At 26.6% G+C, this 20,421-nt stretch overlaps 1 protein-coding gene across 4 annotated transcripts; it reads left to right on the top strand.

The window, feature by feature from the left end:
* The first annotated feature begins 19 nt into the window (after window positions 1-19).
* LOC107450245 (protein PRRC1) lies at window positions 20-19,989 on the top strand. Of its 4 annotated transcripts, none has more exons than XM_087150311.1 (7): window positions 20-184; window positions 4,370-4,473; window positions 7,493-7,715; window positions 9,157-9,358; window positions 13,532-13,586; window positions 13,701-13,971; window positions 19,141-19,989. In XM_087150311.1, the coding sequence occupies exons 2-7, from the start codon at window positions 4,374-4,376 to the stop codon at window positions 19,439-19,441; spliced, it is 1,152 nt and encodes a 383-aa protein (XP_087006437.1). In that variant the 5' UTR covers window positions 20-184; window positions 4,370-4,373; the 3' UTR covers window positions 19,442-19,989. The 4 variants fall into 4 exon arrangements, with proteins under 4 accessions (XP_087006437.1, XP_087006435.1, XP_087006436.1 ...); XM_087150309.1 differs by lacking the exon at window positions 20-184 and adding an exon at window positions 192-354; XM_087150310.1 differs by lacking the exon at window positions 20-184 and adding an exon at window positions 277-306.
* The last annotated feature ends 432 nt before the right edge of the window (window positions 19,990-20,421 follow it).

Genomic DNA, 20,421 nt, shown 5'->3' on the forward strand with positions numbered 1-20,421 from the left:
CATTAACAACTAAAAGGTCGATGGAAAAATAGGATTTAGAAGGTCTCGAATCTTTGATATGAGAATTATTGACTAGTCAGTTAAGTAACATACCATTCAAGGCTAGGATTTATTTTGTGTTCATTTTATTTTTAGAACTCTCCATTCTTAAGAAATTGAATAAACTTTTCCAACGTTTTCCATGGTAATATACGTTTATTAGAACAAATTTACGATCAAAACAGAACAAACTTTTGCGACTGAATATTCAATTGTATCATTTTGTACTCTCACTAACAAACGTGGCTCTTCGTTGTATTCGTAAACGTAAATATTTGTGTTCTTATGTCGTTTGGAATTTAATATTTTTACTAGGTGAAAAACTAAATATTTTTATTGCCTTAAATAATCAGTCTCACAATTCTGTATCTCTTAGTCTTCTGAATCTGTAATTATATGGTTGTTTTTAATAATAAAAAGAAACAATCTAGTTATTCGCTTATAAGAATTTAGTTTCGTTATTAGAATATGCTAATCTGAAAGTTATACTAAAATAATTTCCTTTGCATCTTTAAGTTATATATTTTTTATTTCAAAAAATGCATTGTTATTTATTTCATTGTATAGTACTTGAAAATAAATTATATGATTGTTAATTATTATTGACGTAAGAAAAAACTTTAAGAAAAAACTCATTGATTTAAAACAGCGAACATAATTTGTAATGCATACATAGATTTGAAACATAAATGGGTAAAACTGCCATATTAATGTGTGTACTACATTTCATTACATGACAGTAGTAGTCATCAAAACTTTTTTGAGAGTCATACTTTAGTAGAGAATTGTGACTGAATACTGTGCTAACATTTTCTTGTAATCATAAATGTTCCATGAGCACACCTTTAAGTGGAAATTTATGTTTAGAGGATATTTCAGTATCGTGATCTGTTGCTCCAACTACAATCGTCAAGGTGCCTAATAAATTTTGAACTTGCAAATTTTTATAAAAGAAGCATGTAGATGTTTGCCTGGGAGTGGCTAGGAGTCGTACCTTTCGAGTTGATTCCTTTCTGTGATGATTTTTTTTTTAGTTTCTCATGGGCCACTGCTCGGAAGTTGCAAAGGCTTGGCGATTGTTATGCAACGGATCAAGATACGGAATTCTCCCCCCTATTTCTAAGAAACTTATTCTGGTGCACTTTATGCCAAGGCGGCTCCTTTATAATTGCCCAATAAGCATGTTTTTTCTGCAATTTTACAAAGTAAAAGCATATTTTCCACTCTACATCTGAAAAGACTTAACATCAGGTGCTTATTAAAAAAGAAGGCATCCAGAAAACTGCTACTATGATGTTATGTTATCTTGACAGGGGAGTTTCTAATCGCTCATTTAAATTATCACTTTTTGCTACAATTTTGTGCCCATTTCATTGTAAATCCAAATTATTTTTCTAGTGTTTTTTCGGCAGTCTGCTCCATGCATTTTAACGAGATATTTTAAATCCGATATTTCAGTGCAATATAATTGCAACATGAGAAATTTGAAAAATGGAAGGAATCATGAAATTTTTAGCTGCTCATTGTTTGTAATCTAGTTTTAATTTTTTTGTAATATAGGTGATTTTTTTAGAAAAAAAAGAAAGCATTGTAATTAAAATTCATAAAACTTTTAGTAATTCAAGAAATAGAAAGAATATCTGAAGTATAATACTAAATAAATATTAAATCTTATTTTGTACTATAATGCTTTTATTTTAATTTTGGGTTTTTGTTTAAACCCTATGAATTTTCTTCAAAATATTTCATTTTAACATTCTGTAAGCATAACAGTTTTGTTTTCTTTTTTTGTTAGGATTTATTTTAAAAGGAACTTTTGTATTACGTTAGATGTTAGAAAAAAAGAACATTTATCACCCTAATATTTATATGTGTATTTTTTACATACAGTACAGAACCCGTTATCCGGAAAACCAAAAAACCGGAACGATATTCGATAAATTTTCCCGCCATTTTTTTAAAAAAAAATTATTTTTTTTTACTCATAAGATTTTAGGATTTTTCATTCATTTTTTGAAAGAGGTTTACCATACCATCATTTTGGAAATAATCATTAGTGTACTACTTCATCGTTTTTTCTTCTTTTTAAGATTATTTCTAAATATTTTTTTTTAGTTGGGTTTAACAGTAAAAAAACGGCTTTTTGTAGCGATTCAGAAAACCGGAAAAATCAGTTATCCGGAATAGCGATGGTCCTGGTCATTCCGGATAATCAGTTCCTACTGTATATATAAATTTTTGATAAAAAGGAAGAAAAAAATTTTTAAAAAGTATCAGTTTTTTCATTTTGAAATTAATTTTACTAATTAAGAGTATTTATTTTTCTGTAAATAAATTAAAATTAATTGATGAAAAAATATTTAATGCTTAGAACACTAATGTTTACATAAAAATTATCATATTTACCGTCAATATGTCTTAATACGCGTGTGGCCTTTCGTTACTCTACTTGCTGTGCAGGGTTGGCAAGTTTTTGACACATGACAATTTTTACCGGTTTATACCATGGTTTTTACTGTCATGTCAAAAACCCATAGTTTTGGTAAAACTGTATTTTTATTTGAGTTTAACTGCTTATAATTTAAATTAATCCATTTTTGGGCAATAAAATTAGAAAAAAAATTAGAATTATAAGATATTTAAGAACAGATTCTTGCATTTTCCTAACATGATTATATCAAAACATACTATTTGAAGTAAAATATTAGGATACTAAACAAAATTTCAAACATTTCCAAGCATCATTTTGTTTGGCATATTACATTACTGAAGAATGTCAAGTCATTCTTGACTTAGAGTTTGTTACAAGTTTTGAAAGTTTTGTTTAGCTTATTTCTAATATTTAGGAAATGCCAAATTAGCAAAGCAAAATTCTTTTTAGTTCTTGAATTTATTAATAGTTTCAAGCTTTTTTGTTTGTTTATTTCTAACAATTAAGAAGTGCAAAATTTTGAATCCTTTGCAAATCAAACTATAATGATAAAAGTAAAGTATCACTATTTTCAATAAGTATATTACAGTAGGGAACCGATTATCCGGAATGATCGGGACCATCGCTATTCCGGATAACTGATATTTCCGGTTTTCTGAATCGCTACAAAAAGCCGTTTTTTTAGTGTTGAACCCAACAAAAAAAAAAAATTTTCGGAAATAATCTTAAAAAGAAGAAAAAACGATGAAGGAATACACTAATGATTATTTCCAAAATGATGGTAAGGTAAACATCTTTCAAAAAAGAAAGAAAAATCCTAAAATCTTATGAGGAAAAAAACATTTTTTTTAAAAATGGCAGGAAAATTTATCGAATTTCGTTCCGGTTTACTGATTTCCGGATAATGGGTTCTGTACCGTACAATATTTCTATATGAATGTATATCCTTCTATAAGAATACATGTATATAGTTGCAAAATCAATAATAATCATTTACAACATTCATTTATAAAGGCAATTTTGTGAAAATAATATATTGTCCGCTATATGCCATAAATTAAAGAAAACAGTAGGTTTTTGACGGTTTTTACCACTGTCATGTCAAAAACCAGTTTTTAACCACAAAAACCCAACCCTGCTGCTGTGTAAATGGCTTTTCACTCAAAAAGGTTGTGCGTCCCTGATCTTATCATGAAAAACTTATAGGATTTCATCTAAAAATTATTACATATAAAGACAATGTGTGGGAATGAAGCACTTTCTGATTTATAATGCTATTGAAAGTAAAAACATAACACAAATTTCTTATATAGCATTAGTTCTACAACTGCCAAAGAGATCGAAGGTTTTAAAATAGCAAATAATCTTGCAAAATCATAATATTTTTTACCAGAAATATGTTCAGTTGGGATAAACTTATAGTAGTGATAATAAAAAAAAATTTTTTCGAAAAACAAGGAATATTTTTAAAATATGAATTTAGAGTGCTTCAAATGTAAGTTTCGAAATACTTGACTGTTCTAATTATAACAAATGAATAAAGAAAACTTCAATTTTTAGGTTTCAAATTCCTCTTTTGTTTACATTTTGATTATCATTTTATTCTCATCATATTCTATCATATCATATATATATAATTTTGAGGTTAACTGAACGAAAATGTTTCGATTTTCTTTGTCATGGATGAAATCACCCATGGACATGTCTAACAGATGCCTTGTCTTAAATTATTAGTGATAAGATCAGATCCATTTTAAGATAAAATTAAAGTAAACATTGAGCCAAAATGTCTGTTCTTTTTTTTTTTTTTTCCTCTTCATTTTTAAATTTCATATTTCTGTTATCATTAAGTTGCATGATTTTTCTATTAAAGAAACTAATATTAGTTTGCTATTGTAGCATTATGATGGAAGAATTAGGAGATGACACTAATGGAGATTCTACATTTGAATTCTTGGGAGGCAAAAATGATGAAAATCTTTTGAAAGAAGCTCAAGTTCCAGGTATGATCACAATTGCATTCTTTCCATTTATTTTCCATTTTATTCAATTAATATATGTTTGTATAACTAATATTATTTTATGTAAAATGATATCATTTTCATATAAAAAGATACAAGTTGTGATAATATTTAATGTTTTATTAAATTAAATATTTTGAAAAGTGAATTTATAACATAGTATTAAAATATACTGATATAGAAATTAATATTTGTGATGTTTTTACCATCCCTATATTGCTTTTTCACATTATTTTTGTTTAGACCACATGAATCTTTTTTTAGAAAGATTGTTCTTTTTAGAATAAAAGGATAAAAAGTTCAAATTTTTCTATGATTACTAAATAGAATCATAATAATTAATTAGAAAAAGTTCTGTGTTGTAGGGGTGCACAACCTGCAGCCTACCGATAGTTGATGTGTGGCCTGCAAAAGCATCCAAACACGAAGTTTTTTTTTTTTTTTTTTTTTTTCAAATCTCAAAAAATCGCACATTTTAGTCATGATGCGTTCATTTTGCTCAGATTTTAATGTAAATCAATGTTGTTTATCGATTGCTTTTTCAGTTATTGCTACGAAAATCCGCATGGTCTTAAGAAACCCAGTATTTTTAATATGATAATACATTGTATGAATTATGAGTTTCAATAATAACTTTTCTACTTTATTTTTGCCAATTTCATCATAAATCCAAGTGACATTTTGAATTTTTTTGGCATTTATAGCTATTTATTACCATGCGGTTCTTAAAATCCTGATAAATTTTATTACAATATTACAACTTGTGAGCTATAAATCACACATTTAATGTATCACTTTTTGACATGCTTTGTTTGCGTGAATTTAATCGTAAATCAGAAATTATTTTTTTAAAGGTAGTTATTGCTGCGCTTTTCCACGTGATTTTGAAGATCTCGTATTTTTACTACAATATTTTTACGATTTGCTCGTTTCGAATTGATATTTAAATAATCACTATTCGACGAGCTTTGTTTTTGCCAATTTTATCATAACTCAAGTTATTTTTCATTAATTTGTTAGCAGTTTTTGTGATGCATTCCCTTGTGGTTTTGAAAAGGCTGATTTTTTTATGACATGTGAATTTTAAATCAAGCGTTTAAATATTGACTTATTTATGTACTTTATTCAAGCTAATTTCATCGTAAATGTAAGATTTTTCTTTTTTAAATTATTGCGATACTTTTCCATGTGATTTTGACAATTCCGTTATTTTAACTATAATCTTATTTACAAAACGCTAATTTTTTATTAATCCTTTTTTAATAATCGCTTTTTTGTACTATTTGTTTGTGCATATTTTGTCGTAAATGTACGTTATTTTTACATCGCTTTTTTGGCAGTTAATGCCATGCATTTGTACGTGGTATTTAGAATACCAATGTTTTTGCAACCTGAAAAATTTAAAAACTAGAGGAAGAAAAGTGCGAATTTTTTAACTGCTCACTGTACGTAATTCATTTTTAATAGCTCAGGTTATTTTTTTAAAGAAAAAAACAAAAAAGAAAACGTTACCTATTTAAAATTTATAAAACCTCTAATTACTCAAGAAATGTAAATAGTATTGGAAATATAATATCAAATAAATTTTGAATCTTATTTAGTAATATAATGGTTCAGTTTTAATTTTTGTTTTTTTTTCAAACCCAATAAAAAAAAAATTTAATTAAAATATGTATGTATTTTTTTTACACTTTCACTCTATGAAGATTACAGTTTTTTTTTTTTTTAATATAATTTATATTTTTCCCCAAATATAAATATATATATATGAATGTATGTATATATATGTGTGTTTATATACATGTATATATACACACATACACCTACATGTATAACGTCTCATACAAGTGTTTCAATATTAATTCGTAGATAAAAAATATATTTTCTTAATAATTTTAAGACATAGAAATCGTTCTTTTCCAAAGATCCCTAAAAATCATTTAATCTTCAAATCGGCTTAGAACACTAATGTTTGTATAAAAAATATCATACTTGCCACAAACATGACTGAATATGCCTGTGGCCCTTTGTTAGTCAACCTGCTGTGCAAGTGGACCTTCACTTTAAAAGGTTGTGCAGCCCTATATATGGAATAATCTTTTGATAAATGAGTTTTATGATTATGTGTGGTTAACTCAGGTGTATGATTATGTGTCGTAACTTAATATAGTAGTCACAACTTAAACATCATCTGTACTAATTATTTTGCATATTTAGGGTTAGATTATTATCTTTAAATTTGAGTTTTATTACACGAAAATATGATCATTTGATCAAAACTAACTCAGGGAGTTCACTATTTTATTTTATACATAGTACATACTTGTTTAAATTTTGAATTTATTAATACTGTGACTTTTTGATATAAATGTCACTTTTTTCTCATTGGGGAGAAAAATTCCTTTTATTTTCTGCCAGTTGATCCAGTTCTCATCCCTACTTTTATACAAGTGTTGACCAAACGAAAAACTTTGCACTTAATATTCATTTTTTTATTTGATATTATTGGAGAGCTCATATCCTCTAAAGAAATCTTTTAATAGAATCAAAGAAATCTTTATATAGTGTATTTTTTATTTTAAATTATTGAAATGAAAATGTTATCATATTTATTATTATAGTATGAAAGTTTATAAGTATCACACACATATACATATAAAGATCATCGTGCTCATTAATTCAAATAGATAATATTCAAATCGATAATAACTAAGCAGTTACTAAATATATTTAATATTAAAAGCAAAAAAGGTAAATAAATCACAAAGCAATAGAATTCTATTTTTAATCTAGTATTTATAAGTTTCTTGGGTGAAAAAAAAATGCCTACTTCCTTCATCTTTAAAAGGTCTTTTTCTTGCCATCTCAAACAATAAATCACAAATGAAAACACTATATCAGCTTTGATAAAATGGTATTTACTTGGAGTATGTTTATCTCCTCTGGTAAATTTATTAAATACGTTACTTTAAAATGTATTAAAAGCTTCTTATTTTTTAAGAGGTCAACAAAGAAATTACTGTTGCTACTCCTCTGACACCAGTTTCTGTACCTTCACCACCTCCAAGTACACCATACCAATCATCTGCTTCAGCTCCAGACCAGTCTAAGATACATTTTTATAATCCAACCAGCTCCCCTGAATATTTCTCAACTATACCTACTAACTCTTTGGCTCAGTCATCTGTACCATTAGCAGGCCCATTTGTAGAAACTCAAAATTGGTAATACTTTTATTGTTTATTTTTGCTCATAATCACTTAAATCTTTTTATTATCAGTATGATATTTGTTTACGTAAATTTATTTAATAATACGTATGAAAACTATTTACTGCCCCAATTTTAACTTTTAATACGAGTTAAAGAATTATGTATCTAAAAAGAAGAAGGCTAATACAGTAGGGAACCGATTATCCGGAACGATCGGGACCATCGCTATTCCGGATAACTGATCTTTCCGGTTTTCTGATTGGCTACAAAAAGCCGTTTTTTTATTGTTAAATCCAACAGGAAAAAAAATTTTTTTTGGAAATAATCTTAAAAAGAAGAAAAAACGATGGAGTAATACACTAATGATTATTTCCAAAATGATGGTAAAGTAAACATCTTTCAAAAAAGAAGGAAAAATCCTAAAATCTTATGAGGAAAAAAAAATTTTTTTTTTTAAATGGCGGGAAAATTTATCGAATTTCGTTCCGGTTTTTTGGTTTTCCGGTTTTCTGATTTCCGGATAACGGGTTCTGTACTGTAATTATGTATTGTAAAAAAAAAAAAGATTTGATATGTATGAAGATATTTCATTCAAATAAAGTAACAAAAGTGCAAAATTTAACCCAATGCAAATTAACACACGTTTTCCTTATCAGTCTTGCACTTCAAAAAAAGAAGTTCATTTTTTCCTGCACCTTTAGTTCATCAGGTAGCTGCAGTAAATTATTAATTAAGAACTCAACTTTAAAATTGCACCAAGAGGATTTAAAAAGTGTTTTCTTTTTCTTTTTTTTTTTTGAATTATCCAAAAATGTAAAGATTTAGTAAAAGAAATAGAAAAGTTTATGTTGATAATAAAAGTATTAAAATAAAGCAGTAAAGGAAAACCAAATTAATTGTACAACATCATTCATTTAATGCAAATACCAGATTTCCAGTTTTTTAATATTGCAAATTGATCAAAATGTTTAGTATGACTAAACTGTATTGAACTAAAATTAAAATCATAGTTTGAGTAATCGTTATTTGAAATTACTTAAACTGACTTGAAAATTCTGAAACTTTTTTAACATTGAGTAATGGGACTTTAAAGTTATAGAATTTTTATAACTTGAAAAAAAAATGGACACTTTGCTGTAATTGAAGTTTAAGTAGCATAATATGATATGTTACCTGCTCATCAGCTGGAGATGAATAGACTTTTTATGATTAGGTATACCTTTTTTAGTTTATTGTTTGCTCATTTTAAAAGTAGTCTGATGTATGTTTACCGTTCCAAAAAATTCTCCTTGTTTTTTTTTTTCCGTCATTTTTTTTAAAAGCATTTTCTTGATTTTTTCTTTGATGTATTACAAAGTATGCACTTTTAAATGTGACATTTTTAATCCCATGCTGAATTGTATGCGGTTATTATTTCATTTCCATTTACCAAATATGTATTTTTTCTGTCACAGGAACCAATATGCTGCAGCTGCAATTCCCCAACCCCCAATAAGTGTCTTAAATCCTAACTTATCACAATGTTCTATAGTATTACCAGGAGCAGAACAGGTTCCAAACACATTTGTTCCTGAAAGTCCTGGTGAAGCTAGCGCTGGCATGTGGGGTTGGATTAAAGGAAATCAACTACTAAATAGAGTTGCAGAAAAAGCTAAAGTAATCTTTTATTATCCTTTATTATTTTTAAAATTTTTATAAATCTTTCTTTTAAAAAAAAACTTTGAATTCAAAAGTATGTTTCCGCACTTATAGGAATTTCACACACTTATTGGAATCACAACTACTACAGATTTTCTGTAGTTTCTACTAATTTTAACTGTAGCTATGGAACTTTTAGAAATCTTATGATTCTTATTCTTTTTGTATGATTTTATTTTTTTTATGATTTCTATTTTTTTTATGATTTCTATTTTATTTTTTTTTATGTGAATCTTTATATTTTGTCACATCATTTTAAAATAATTTTTTATTACTTTATTGGTGCATGTTAGGGAGAAAATAAATTGATAATGATTTTATTAACTGTTAAAAAAAATTTTAATTTGTTTCCCTCACTATTATTTAATCATTGTATATGCATTTACAAAATAAACCAAACTTTTTTTGTTCGTTGATTAACTAGAATATATCATATAAAATAACAATATATTTTGTTATTGTGTTTCATTGTTCATCTGTAAACTGTCTGTAGTTTTAGTTAAAACATAATGGAAAATATAGAACAATCTAAAAAGATTTGCCTTATTGCTTAATTTCATAAAACTGTTCTACATTTTTGTGAAAAAACCAATAATTTCATCAAAAATTTAATTTTACTGTAAAAGTTGGAAAATGAAGAAAATATTCAACGAAAATTAGATTTTTAAATTTTAAATAAAAAAACTTAAACTTATCAGTATATTTAATGGGTTACAAATTATTTCATAACAGTAGTGAAAAGTTAGTTAATAAATTACTACCCATTTCTCTTCAAAAATATAAGATATTTTAGAAATAGGTTATTCTAAGTACATAAAGTTTTTTTTTATAAAGAACTACTGATTAAATTGAAATTGAACTTCTTATTAAATTGAAATTTAAGGATTCCAATTTTTCTGACTATTCATTTTTATTATTTTAGTGTAAATGCCAATAATTGATGTTAAAATTGGTTTATATTTGCATCTGAAAACATTTTATAACAATACTCACCAAGAAGTATTCTAATAAAAAAAAGTTTTAGGGATGAACATTGTCTTCGGCTTTTTTTTTAATCATTTGACTGTATTTTAATTTTATTTAATATGTAATGAAAAATATATATTTTAAGTATATTTAATAGCAAGAAGGTACTATTCCAATAGTACTTAGAGATAATGATTGTTTTTCAATTATCATTTCTGTCATAATCAATTAATTCTAGGATTCATGTAAAAGATATTTTATGTTTTAATGGATTCGTTTGGCTTCATTTTGTTTTTTTATTTTTATTTTAATAAGCTTTCTTTAAGGTTCTATGTTTCTAACTAAACTATTCCAATAAGTACTTAAAGATAGTTATTATTTTCCCTATATCATTTAACTGTTTTAATCAATTAATTTTAAGATTCATATAAAACATGTTTCTTATGGACTTGTTTGGTTTAAGTTTTTTAGTTAAAAATTGATTTGTAAAGCTAATTGTATCAGCTCCAAAACTTCGAATATTTAATGTAAATTATATTGTCAATGCTAGAATCATAATAAGTTATAAATAATTGCTTTGAGATACAATAATTGTTTCTCAAAGCTGATTGTTTTTAATGTCCTCTTATTTTTTTTAAATACATTTTTCTTTACAATTTATACACATTATTAATTTGATGTAGTTATTTTTTTTCCATAGTTTGAAAGGTTAGATTAAATTTCATATGCAAACTTAAGCAATAAATTATAAATGTATGTATTCTTTTTTTTTATGTTATTCCGATTTTCAAACAAAAATCTTAAAACGTACTCCGTACAAGTATTGCTTTTCAATTATATACTGCTATTTTACATAAATATATTTTATTAATTTTGTATTATTTTTATATTTAATATTATTTGCACAGTTCTTGTTTATTATATTTAAATAAACTAATTTCTTCTTCATTATTTAATCTGAAGCAATATTTGTGCCATTAATCTTTATGCAAATATAGTGAAGCTTGTATTACCATTTGAATTTAAAGAATGTCAATATAAATTATTCATCTTTAAAGTATATTTCAATATTACTGTGGAAAGAATTACAAAAAAAAATATTTTCATAGGATGGTTGTGGTAAAATAGGTTAGCAATAACGAAAGAGTACCAATGCATGTTGGCATCAATTCTCTCTGTGGAAGTGGTAGGATATGTTGTTATAAATGCAGTTTAGTTTGTTATGTTACACTTTATATCATTACAACTTAATAATCTTAACATGATATTAATTACATAATTGTAATTTTGATTAAAATTTACATATATTCTGATAAATTCAACTTTTTGTCAGTTAAATGTCCATATTTATCTAAATGTGTTTTGTTATATTTTTTTATCTTAGTTGAAGTAAATATAAAAACTCAATATTTTAACTAAAAAATTTTTGTTCTTTACTCATTATAAATCTCTGACACACCTATATTTAAACCACTGTCACTTGAATAAGTTGGATCTGATCAGGACCGCCTCGAAAGGAGGGGTTATTAGTTCAGGGAGCCTTGGGCACTCGTTTTGTGATATCACATATCACGATTCGTCTACATTTCTTCTTTTTATCTTTAGATTTTAGTAGTTTGAGTATTGTTGTACAGAGATTGCTTCATCATTGAATTATTATTGTGAAGGAGTTCAGAGAAATTCAGGAATTAACTTTTTATCTATCTGCATATTTATAATTCAAAATCTGGATCTTAAGCAGAGTAATAAAAATTAAATCTTAGTACGTTTAAATATTTCGAGGATAAAAAAATCAGATTTTTAAGCAAAACAAGTAACTTAATTTCTTTTTAAATATAAACATCAGTTAACCTCATAACTTGACTTGAAACAAATTATCAGTTTTTTATTTTTTTTAATTTTTCTTCTTCCTAAATTACTTAAGAAGTTTGAAGCTATTTTCTAACTGCAGTATTAGATTATACAAATTATAGTTTAGCATTAAATGTACCAGAATTTAATTCTAATTAAACATAATATAAATTTTATATATTTTCTTCAGTTTCATTTGCATATTTAAATACCAAATATATAACCTCATAAAAATTAGTGCTAATGAAATTTTCATCCATAAAAAAAATTTTAAAGATCTGAATGTATAAAGAACTGGCAAGTTTATTTGATAAATGTTAATTTTAAAAACTTTCTTTTTTTGATTAATTAATTATGGTAAATATTTCTTCTACCCTTTATCTTTAATCTGAAAAAATGAAATTGTGATTTAGCTGAAATGTTGCATATCAGTAATTTAATTTCAAATTGTAGATTTAGTGCATACAAGTTAAACAACCTACTACACTTTTATGATTCAACTAAATCTTTATCGAATATATTGTTATTCACTAATGAAGTTATGAACCATTACAATACTTTCAGATAGGAAACTAGTCATGGAAATAATTTATCTTAGTTCTTTGCAATTTAATGTGAATTAATTTTTATAACTGATTGAAATTGTAAAAATATTTTGTGTTGTGCATTTAACAAAACAAAACTATAGCTTATCAATATTTTTATAAGATACAACCTCACCAAAAGCTTGAAAATTATTGGTGCAAATATTAAAATGCGCGCACATGCACACATGATGTGTGTTAGTTGTTACGCTTTAAGTTTAACAACCAAAATATAATTTGTTTTTCATTACCACTTATAAAATAAAATACATTTTAAGTGAATTTCAGATGAAATTGCTTAGCATTTTTTAGGAAAATTTCTAAATTCTGAAACTAGAACTCTTATCCTCATTATCCAAGATAATACAAATTAACAAAGCCACCATTGTTTTATTATGCAATATTTCTTTTTTACAAATCAATATTAGAAATTCATTTTTTAAAAAAAAAAACATATGAATGGAAATTATTTAAAATAAGAATGTACATTCTTTATCTCCCAGGTCATGAAGTAAAGTGACTTTTGACTGTTTTATATATAATTATGATCAGAGCTGCAGATCATCAATACCGAGGCCCCTTCTTCAACTATCAACTCCTCCTTTGGAGGCAGCCCTGTTCTAATCCAATTTTAAAATATTTTACTAATTTTTAGTAAATACTTTTTCAAATGTAGTCAAATATTATTTTTTTAATTGTATGATGTTTATGGTTTAATGTATCTTTCTAGAGTTCTGTGGATTCAGTTATCACTACTCTTGATCCTGGAATGAAAGAAATTATAAGTATGTCCTCTTTTTTTCTCATTCAGGAAACAAAATTCTCTAAATTTTTTTAATATATATATATAATCTGTGATCTTAAATCTAATTTCTTTAAACAATACTTTTGTTCCTTAGATTCTGGTGGTGACATAAATGTAATTGTTGCATCTGGTAATGAAGCTAAAATATCTGCTGTGAGGGAAGCATTCCAGCAAGTGTTTGGAAAAGCTACTGTGCAAGGTATTGCTGTACAATCCAGTAGTATTGCACCTCAACCAGTAGGATTTTCAGCTGGACTGAAAGCTGCTGAAGAAAGAATTAATAACATAAGACAACAAGGTTATTCAGATGGTAATAATGTTCTATTAGCGATTGAAAATTTCATTGTGGAGTTTACACCAGAAAAGTGAGTTACATTATTGTTATTTGGTTACACGATCAAACCCAGCGGTTTCAGGATTTACTGAACTTTTTAGTGGTCCCGTCCATACCCCCGTTTAGATAATGTTATTACAAAAGCTTATAGTGAACATCTGAGAAATCGGTAATTCGGTTATAGGACATTCAAAGTTTATTTCACCTAATTTTTTTATCGGTCCTCCAACTTTGAACTTGCTTATGTTGGTACTGCAAATTATAGCATTCCTCTACATTGTGTCTTATTTTACTCCTTTATGCTAATCGCCTTACCTTGAACAAGTTGTTAAATAGCACATTAAACGCATAGACTAATAAACTCTAAAGTTACAAAATAAATCTCTAAGTATATCTTGAAAAATTTAAAAAACTGAAAGTATCTCTTCTAGTGAATATCTGAAGTAATATCAGCAGTAACTATGCAGAATATGTTTTTTTTTTTTTTTTTTGTACAAAAAGTATGAATAAGAAAATTGATGAATTCTACTTAAAATCAAATTGTGTTCAATCAGAAATCATAATTTCTTTCATAAAATGTAAAATTAAAACCAATTTTTAACTAAGTAAGTAATAGTATTTTTCTCTTTAATTTTTGCTTTATTGTCTATTTAATTATTTAATATTTTTTAAATAAATCGCAATCTCTCTTTTCAATAATTCAACTATTATATGCTTAAAAATATTTTTCAAGAAATTTGGATTAAAGGAATCACACACATTGTTTATAGTGGGCATATTACTGGGCCCGCTGAAGGTTCACTACAGCTGCGTTTGACTGTAATTTATTTTAATCCTTTAACTACCAAACACTGTTTCTCTTTTGGAGAACATGAGAAAATTGTTTTTTTTATGCAAGAAAGCAAACAGGTTGTAAATATAACTAATGAGTTAGCTTTATGAGGATTAATTTATTTATAATAGAGGGGAATATCATATATAAAACAACTTAGCCAAAATATGACATTTTGGAGTGAGCAAAATAAAAATTTATACATAGGCATGATAATCTATTTGCTTGAATGAAGTAATAAACAATTGCATAGCTCTCACTGTTACAGTGAAAAATATTGAAATTTCTAAATGACAACACCCACATTTTTGATCTGAGTGTTGTGCTTACCTTGAAAACTTAAAATGGAGTTCGAACGATATTTTTCACACAGAAAATTACAACAATAGGCCTTTTTTAAGTAGCGCCATTTTTTGTGTCCTCTGACAAGAATAGAGTTTGATTGAAAATTGAGAACTTAATGTTTTATTTTTAAATAAGGAGCTAAGTGTTATGTATTAAGTAATACAGTCGGTTGTTGATAATAATTAAGTTGCAATGTAGCCAGTGATCTGATAATTATTATATTACTGCATTATTTAATATATAACATTATCATTAATAATAAATATGACATAAGTGATATAATTCTCATTGGAAATAATTTTATAATATTGAAGAAGTTATAAATGTGTACTATTTATACACTGATTTTATAGCTTGTAGCATTTCTATAATATTTTATTTCTTCATTAATTTTTTTTGTAAAACAAAGGTTATTAATGAAACCAATTTTAAAAAAAGTATGATTCACTACAAAATAAAGAAAATTGTGATTGCCGCAAAGCGATCACAGGTTACCCATTGGAAAAAGATTGTTGTCTAATTATTTTTTTTTGGAAAGGAAACTTTTACTAATAATCCTGACATCTTTAACTGTTTATCCTGAACTGCTCGGTACACAATTTTGCAGACATATTTAAATGCAGCTCGGACACATTGTGTGTAAATTCTTTTGATGACTGAATAGACATTGAACAGCCAATGGAGATCAATATTGACATTTTCTGATTGGTGCAATGGTGTTTGATGGAGAGTGTAACCTGCATCATACACCTGTTTCGTATTCACGTTCATTCATGAAATATGATTTGAAAGCTAGGCTTTTTTTCAATTTTATATGAATAGTGAATGAATCATTTATATTGCCTGGAAGACAGTCTACGGTCTTGTGCAAATTAATGGGTAAGTTGACAATGGATCCTTTTATCCCTAACTGGTGATCAACACCCAGTTCTTGTATTTGCATGAAAGGGGTTTCGAGAGTCACCATTCGCTCTTAGGTAGGATTCAATTCTCTCAACCACTTTGGTACTTTTGTGAGGGATGGGCATCATGCTTGCGTTTGCGAACGGAGTCCTTTCATTTTTTCGTTTACGTGTAACGCTTAAGGTATTCCCATCTACGTTTTTTTGGCTTTTTTTGCCTCAGTAAGTTTAGGCCTTGGCATAATTTTTTTCTTACTTGAACACTAACTTTTGGGACTGTGTCAATCAGTTTGGACCCTCTTTATTTGTGATTTTTAAGTAAAACAATAAAGGCAAAAATATCATTTAAATGATGAAATTCTCTTTTATTCACAACTCAAGAAGCATTTATGGGATTTCTCTAGTCTCATATCTCAAAAATAAACTCACCAACTTAATGCATAACAAAATTAAAAGTGAAAAAAAGAATTATTAAAAAATTATCAAGCAACAGCGATCGCAATAGCAACGACACTGTTTACTATTACTCTTGATTATTGTAGTTGAAAAGTGAGGACGCCATGAAATCCAAGCCAAGGCCCATTTTGCCAGTGGGTAAAAGTATTTGCTTTTTTACCAATTGATTTGTTAAAAATAAAATAAGAGTAATTTTTTTTAAAAAAAGAAACTAGAAAATTGTATTAAAAGTGTAAATAAATAATTTAATTGTTAGAGGCAAAAAAATAAGTGAAAAGTTGCATAATGCTTTGTTTTTTCTTTGATTAAATATTTTAAAAAGTGTTACATTATCTTCATTATCAACATCTTAAATTTTTTTCTGGCTGTGTAAAGAATGGTAGTTGTGGGATAGTTCTTTCACATTGCAATATGTATTTATTTTGAAGCAATGTATGTCACATAATTTGCTTACGACTATCATTAAATATTTAAACTATATATACAGTAGGGAACCGATTATCCGGAACGATCGGGACCATCGCTATTCCGGATAACTGATTTTTCCAGTTTTCTGAATCGCTACAAAAAGACGTTTTTTTTATTGTTAAACCCAACTAAAAAAAAAACATTTGGTAATAATCTTAAAAAGAAGAAAAAACGTTGAAGTAATACACTAATGATTATTTCCAAAATGATTGTAAGGTCTAACAACATCTAACAAAAAAGCAAACATCTAAGCATCTAACATAAACATCTTTCAAAAAAGAAAGAAAAATCCTAAAATTTTATGAGGAAAAAAACAATTTTTTTTTAATGGCCGAAAAATGTATCGAATTTCGTTCCGGTTTTTTGGTTTTCTGGTTTTCTGAATTCCGGATAACGGGTTCCGTACTGTACCATCTTAATACACGCCCATGTCTTAATTCCATCTAGAACTCCTTAAAGATCATTACCTATGGTGAGTTATAAATAAAGATAATGTAGTTTGGACATTTATGTCACCTCATGATGCTTAGCTTAAGGTAGATTTAATGTGGCACAAAAATTTTTATGAACTTAATGCAACAATTTTCACACAAAAATTAATAAGGATATTACTCTAAAATTCATATGTTTTTTTTTTGTTTGTAAATTAAAATGATTCATAATCTGAAACAGAATTCAAAATTAAATTTCTTTGCAGGGAAATTTTTTTTTAATTTTATTCCTCACACCAATGTTATTCCTCAAACAAATCAGATGTCAGTGTGATAGATTTTGAGATATTGTCAAAAAACTTCTTTAACCCTAAACTGCTGAAAATGTTTTGGACTGTTTCGATACTAATTCAAATGTTTATAAAATTGGTGAGATAATATATTCTGCAACTGTGTAGTCAACACTACAAACTTTTTAAATATGTATTTATTATGTAATTTTCATGATATATTTTTTCAGTAAAAGCTATTTATTTACAGCTATTTGTAAGGTGTTCTTACATTGTTTGAACTCAATTTTCCAAACATTTTCTCAAAGCTTTGCAAAATTGTTTATTTCAGTTGAAAATGTTTAGCTTTAAGTTAGTAAAGAATATTTATTTAAAAGTGCTCTTCATTAACACTAAATAAAATTTGAATTATATTATATAACAAAGGAAACTTAGGCAGCAAACTCTGTGTTAGTGGAAAAGAAAAGAACCATTGTAGGGATTTATCTTATAATAAATGGTATGCAATGGGTATTTATTTCTTGTTTTATTTTTGAGAACTATATATATATATATATATATATATATAAAAATATTGTTTACATTTTAAGCGAAAAAATGTAAACAGCACAACATGGTAAAAATAAAAATGTGTCATGATGAAGGTTTGACTTCAAATAGTAAATTAAACAAATAAAAATTAATGGGTAAAACTATTGATTTTAGCAAAGTATGTATTGAATAAAAAAAATAATAAGTATAGTATTTTTAAGGATAAAAGTTAAAGGAAATGTGTAGCTTTAACTGATTACACTTAAAACATAGTAATTATTTATTTGCACAAGTGATAAAGAACTCAATTTCCAGATAGATTATAATAATTTTCCAATTAACCTACAAAACATCAAATAATTCAGTTTAGCCTGGTCTGAGAGTTATACATGTCTAGATTAAGTTTAAATAAAAATTAGTTAAAAATTTTGAAAAAAACTTATTTTTACTATCATTTGTTAAATTGATGATCTTGAAGATAAAATGTAATAACCCACTTAAAGAAATTTCTCTTCCCTTACCATAATCAATTGTATCAACAAGAACTTTCAATGTGCTCAAGTAATTCAAGTCTCTATCAGGTTATGTAATACAATATTGGTTCATTTTCCTAAAAAGTTTAACATTTTTCATGTATGTGTGAGAACATAATGTATTAACCCGTAAACAAAACAAAAAAATGTGGCTTATAATATTTTACCATTGCAATCTTTAATGATAACTAGGTTATGGTAATACAATACTGGTTCATTTTCCTAAAAAGCCTTACACCTTTGTAGTATCTGTGGCAGGAAAATGTATTTGCCTGTAAACAGCAAAAATGCAGAAATCTTTAATGATAAAGTAATTTAATGAAATTAATCATAGCGTAAAAAAAGCATAATTGTAACTGAATTCAGTGTATATTTTCCATGTAGAAATAATTGATTTAATTTACTTTCTTAGTTGGTTTGATATGGGTTGCCTGCTTTTACAAGATTCTAATTCTGGCATATCATTGCAAGTTTATACTGAAGCAATACCAATATCTAGTCTTTATGTTAATCAAGCAAAGGATCAAACACCTGCAGACTATCCCCTTGGTTGGTCAGGACATGCAATCACTGTTGGACAAATTATTGGTTCAGCTTTAGGAGTGCATCACTCTGAATGGCATGAAGCATTGACAGGTGTTTCTCGAAGAGAAATTCTTCTCCTAGCTGCAAAAAGTATAGCTGGCCTTTATAGAAAGCAACTCAGGAGATAACAAAATTTACAAAAAAAAATTTCAATTAATTCTGGTGTTTTAAATGTATCAAAACATATGTATGTTTACTTGTACCAATTTTTTTTTCTTTGGTTTTATGATTAGGTTTTATTTTATGGTTCAAAGACAATATGTCTCATATTTTTAGATTTGTAGTTTGTATAATATGAAAGCTATTCAGCTGCTTTTTTTTTTTTTTTATTCAAATGCGTATTTTCGCACACAAAATTGTTTTATTGCAATACTAGTGTAGTTATAAAGTATTTTTACTTGTTTTAAATTCTTGTTGTTGAATTTTATGCAGTATGATTGTATAATTAATATCTTACGAGGTATTGGAAAAATGTTGCATCTATTTGGAAGACACTTGTTTCAAAACTTATTCTGCAGTTTTGTACTAAATATAATTTCTGATAGATTTTCGCTATACAGATACTATTTGTATCTTTATTTTCTCGCTCTCTTTTTCCTAGTTTTGCTTTTTTTTTCTTTGTTTTTTATATGTAAATAAAATTTTAAGAAAATAAAATGTTTTAAAATTTAATAAATTCTGTTTTTTCTTTTGTGCATTAATAGGTGCTGAAGAAAACCATCAATGATAATTGTTAATAATTTTAGTAAAAGGTGTTAAGACAATAATAGTCCAATATTAATGATTGATAAAATACGTATTGTAATTGGGATTGGTAATTGGAAAAAGAAAACTCCAGAAGCAGAATTTATGGAGTGAGTCTACAGTACTATTTTTCCTTATTCCAAATTTTCTTGCGCTTTCAGCATAAGCTAACAAATATTATTATTGTATAAATTCAGCTTAATCTAACATAAATGTAGTAAAATTTGCAAATGTAAACTCTTAAAAAAATTATAGATAGAGACTAACTTGAATTTTACGCTATGTTACAAAACAAACTAAAAAACAGGACCAATCCCTATAAAGTTAAGCTTGTAATCAAGTAGCAGGGGAAAAGAAATTCTTC

Source organism: Parasteatoda tepidariorum, chromosome 8 (assembly GCF_982258835.1).
Source record: "Parasteatoda tepidariorum strain Cologne lab strain chromosome 8, Ptep-v5.0, whole genome shotgun sequence".
Taxonomy (NCBI): domain Eukaryota; kingdom Metazoa; phylum Arthropoda; class Arachnida; order Araneae; family Theridiidae; genus Parasteatoda; species Parasteatoda tepidariorum.

Coding starts and splice junctions, on each gene's coding strand:
- LOC107450245 (XM_087150311.1), top strand. CDS start 4,374: ATGATGGAAGAATTAGGAGATGACACTAATGGAGATTCTACATTTGAA. Junction 4,474..7,492: donor GAAAGAAGCTCAAGTTCCAG/GTATGATCACAA, acceptor TTATTTTTTAAG/AGGTCAACAAAGAAATTACT. Junction 7,716..9,156: donor TTTGTAGAAACTCAAAATTG/GTAATACTTTTA, acceptor TTTCTGTCACAG/GAACCAATATGCTGCAGCTG.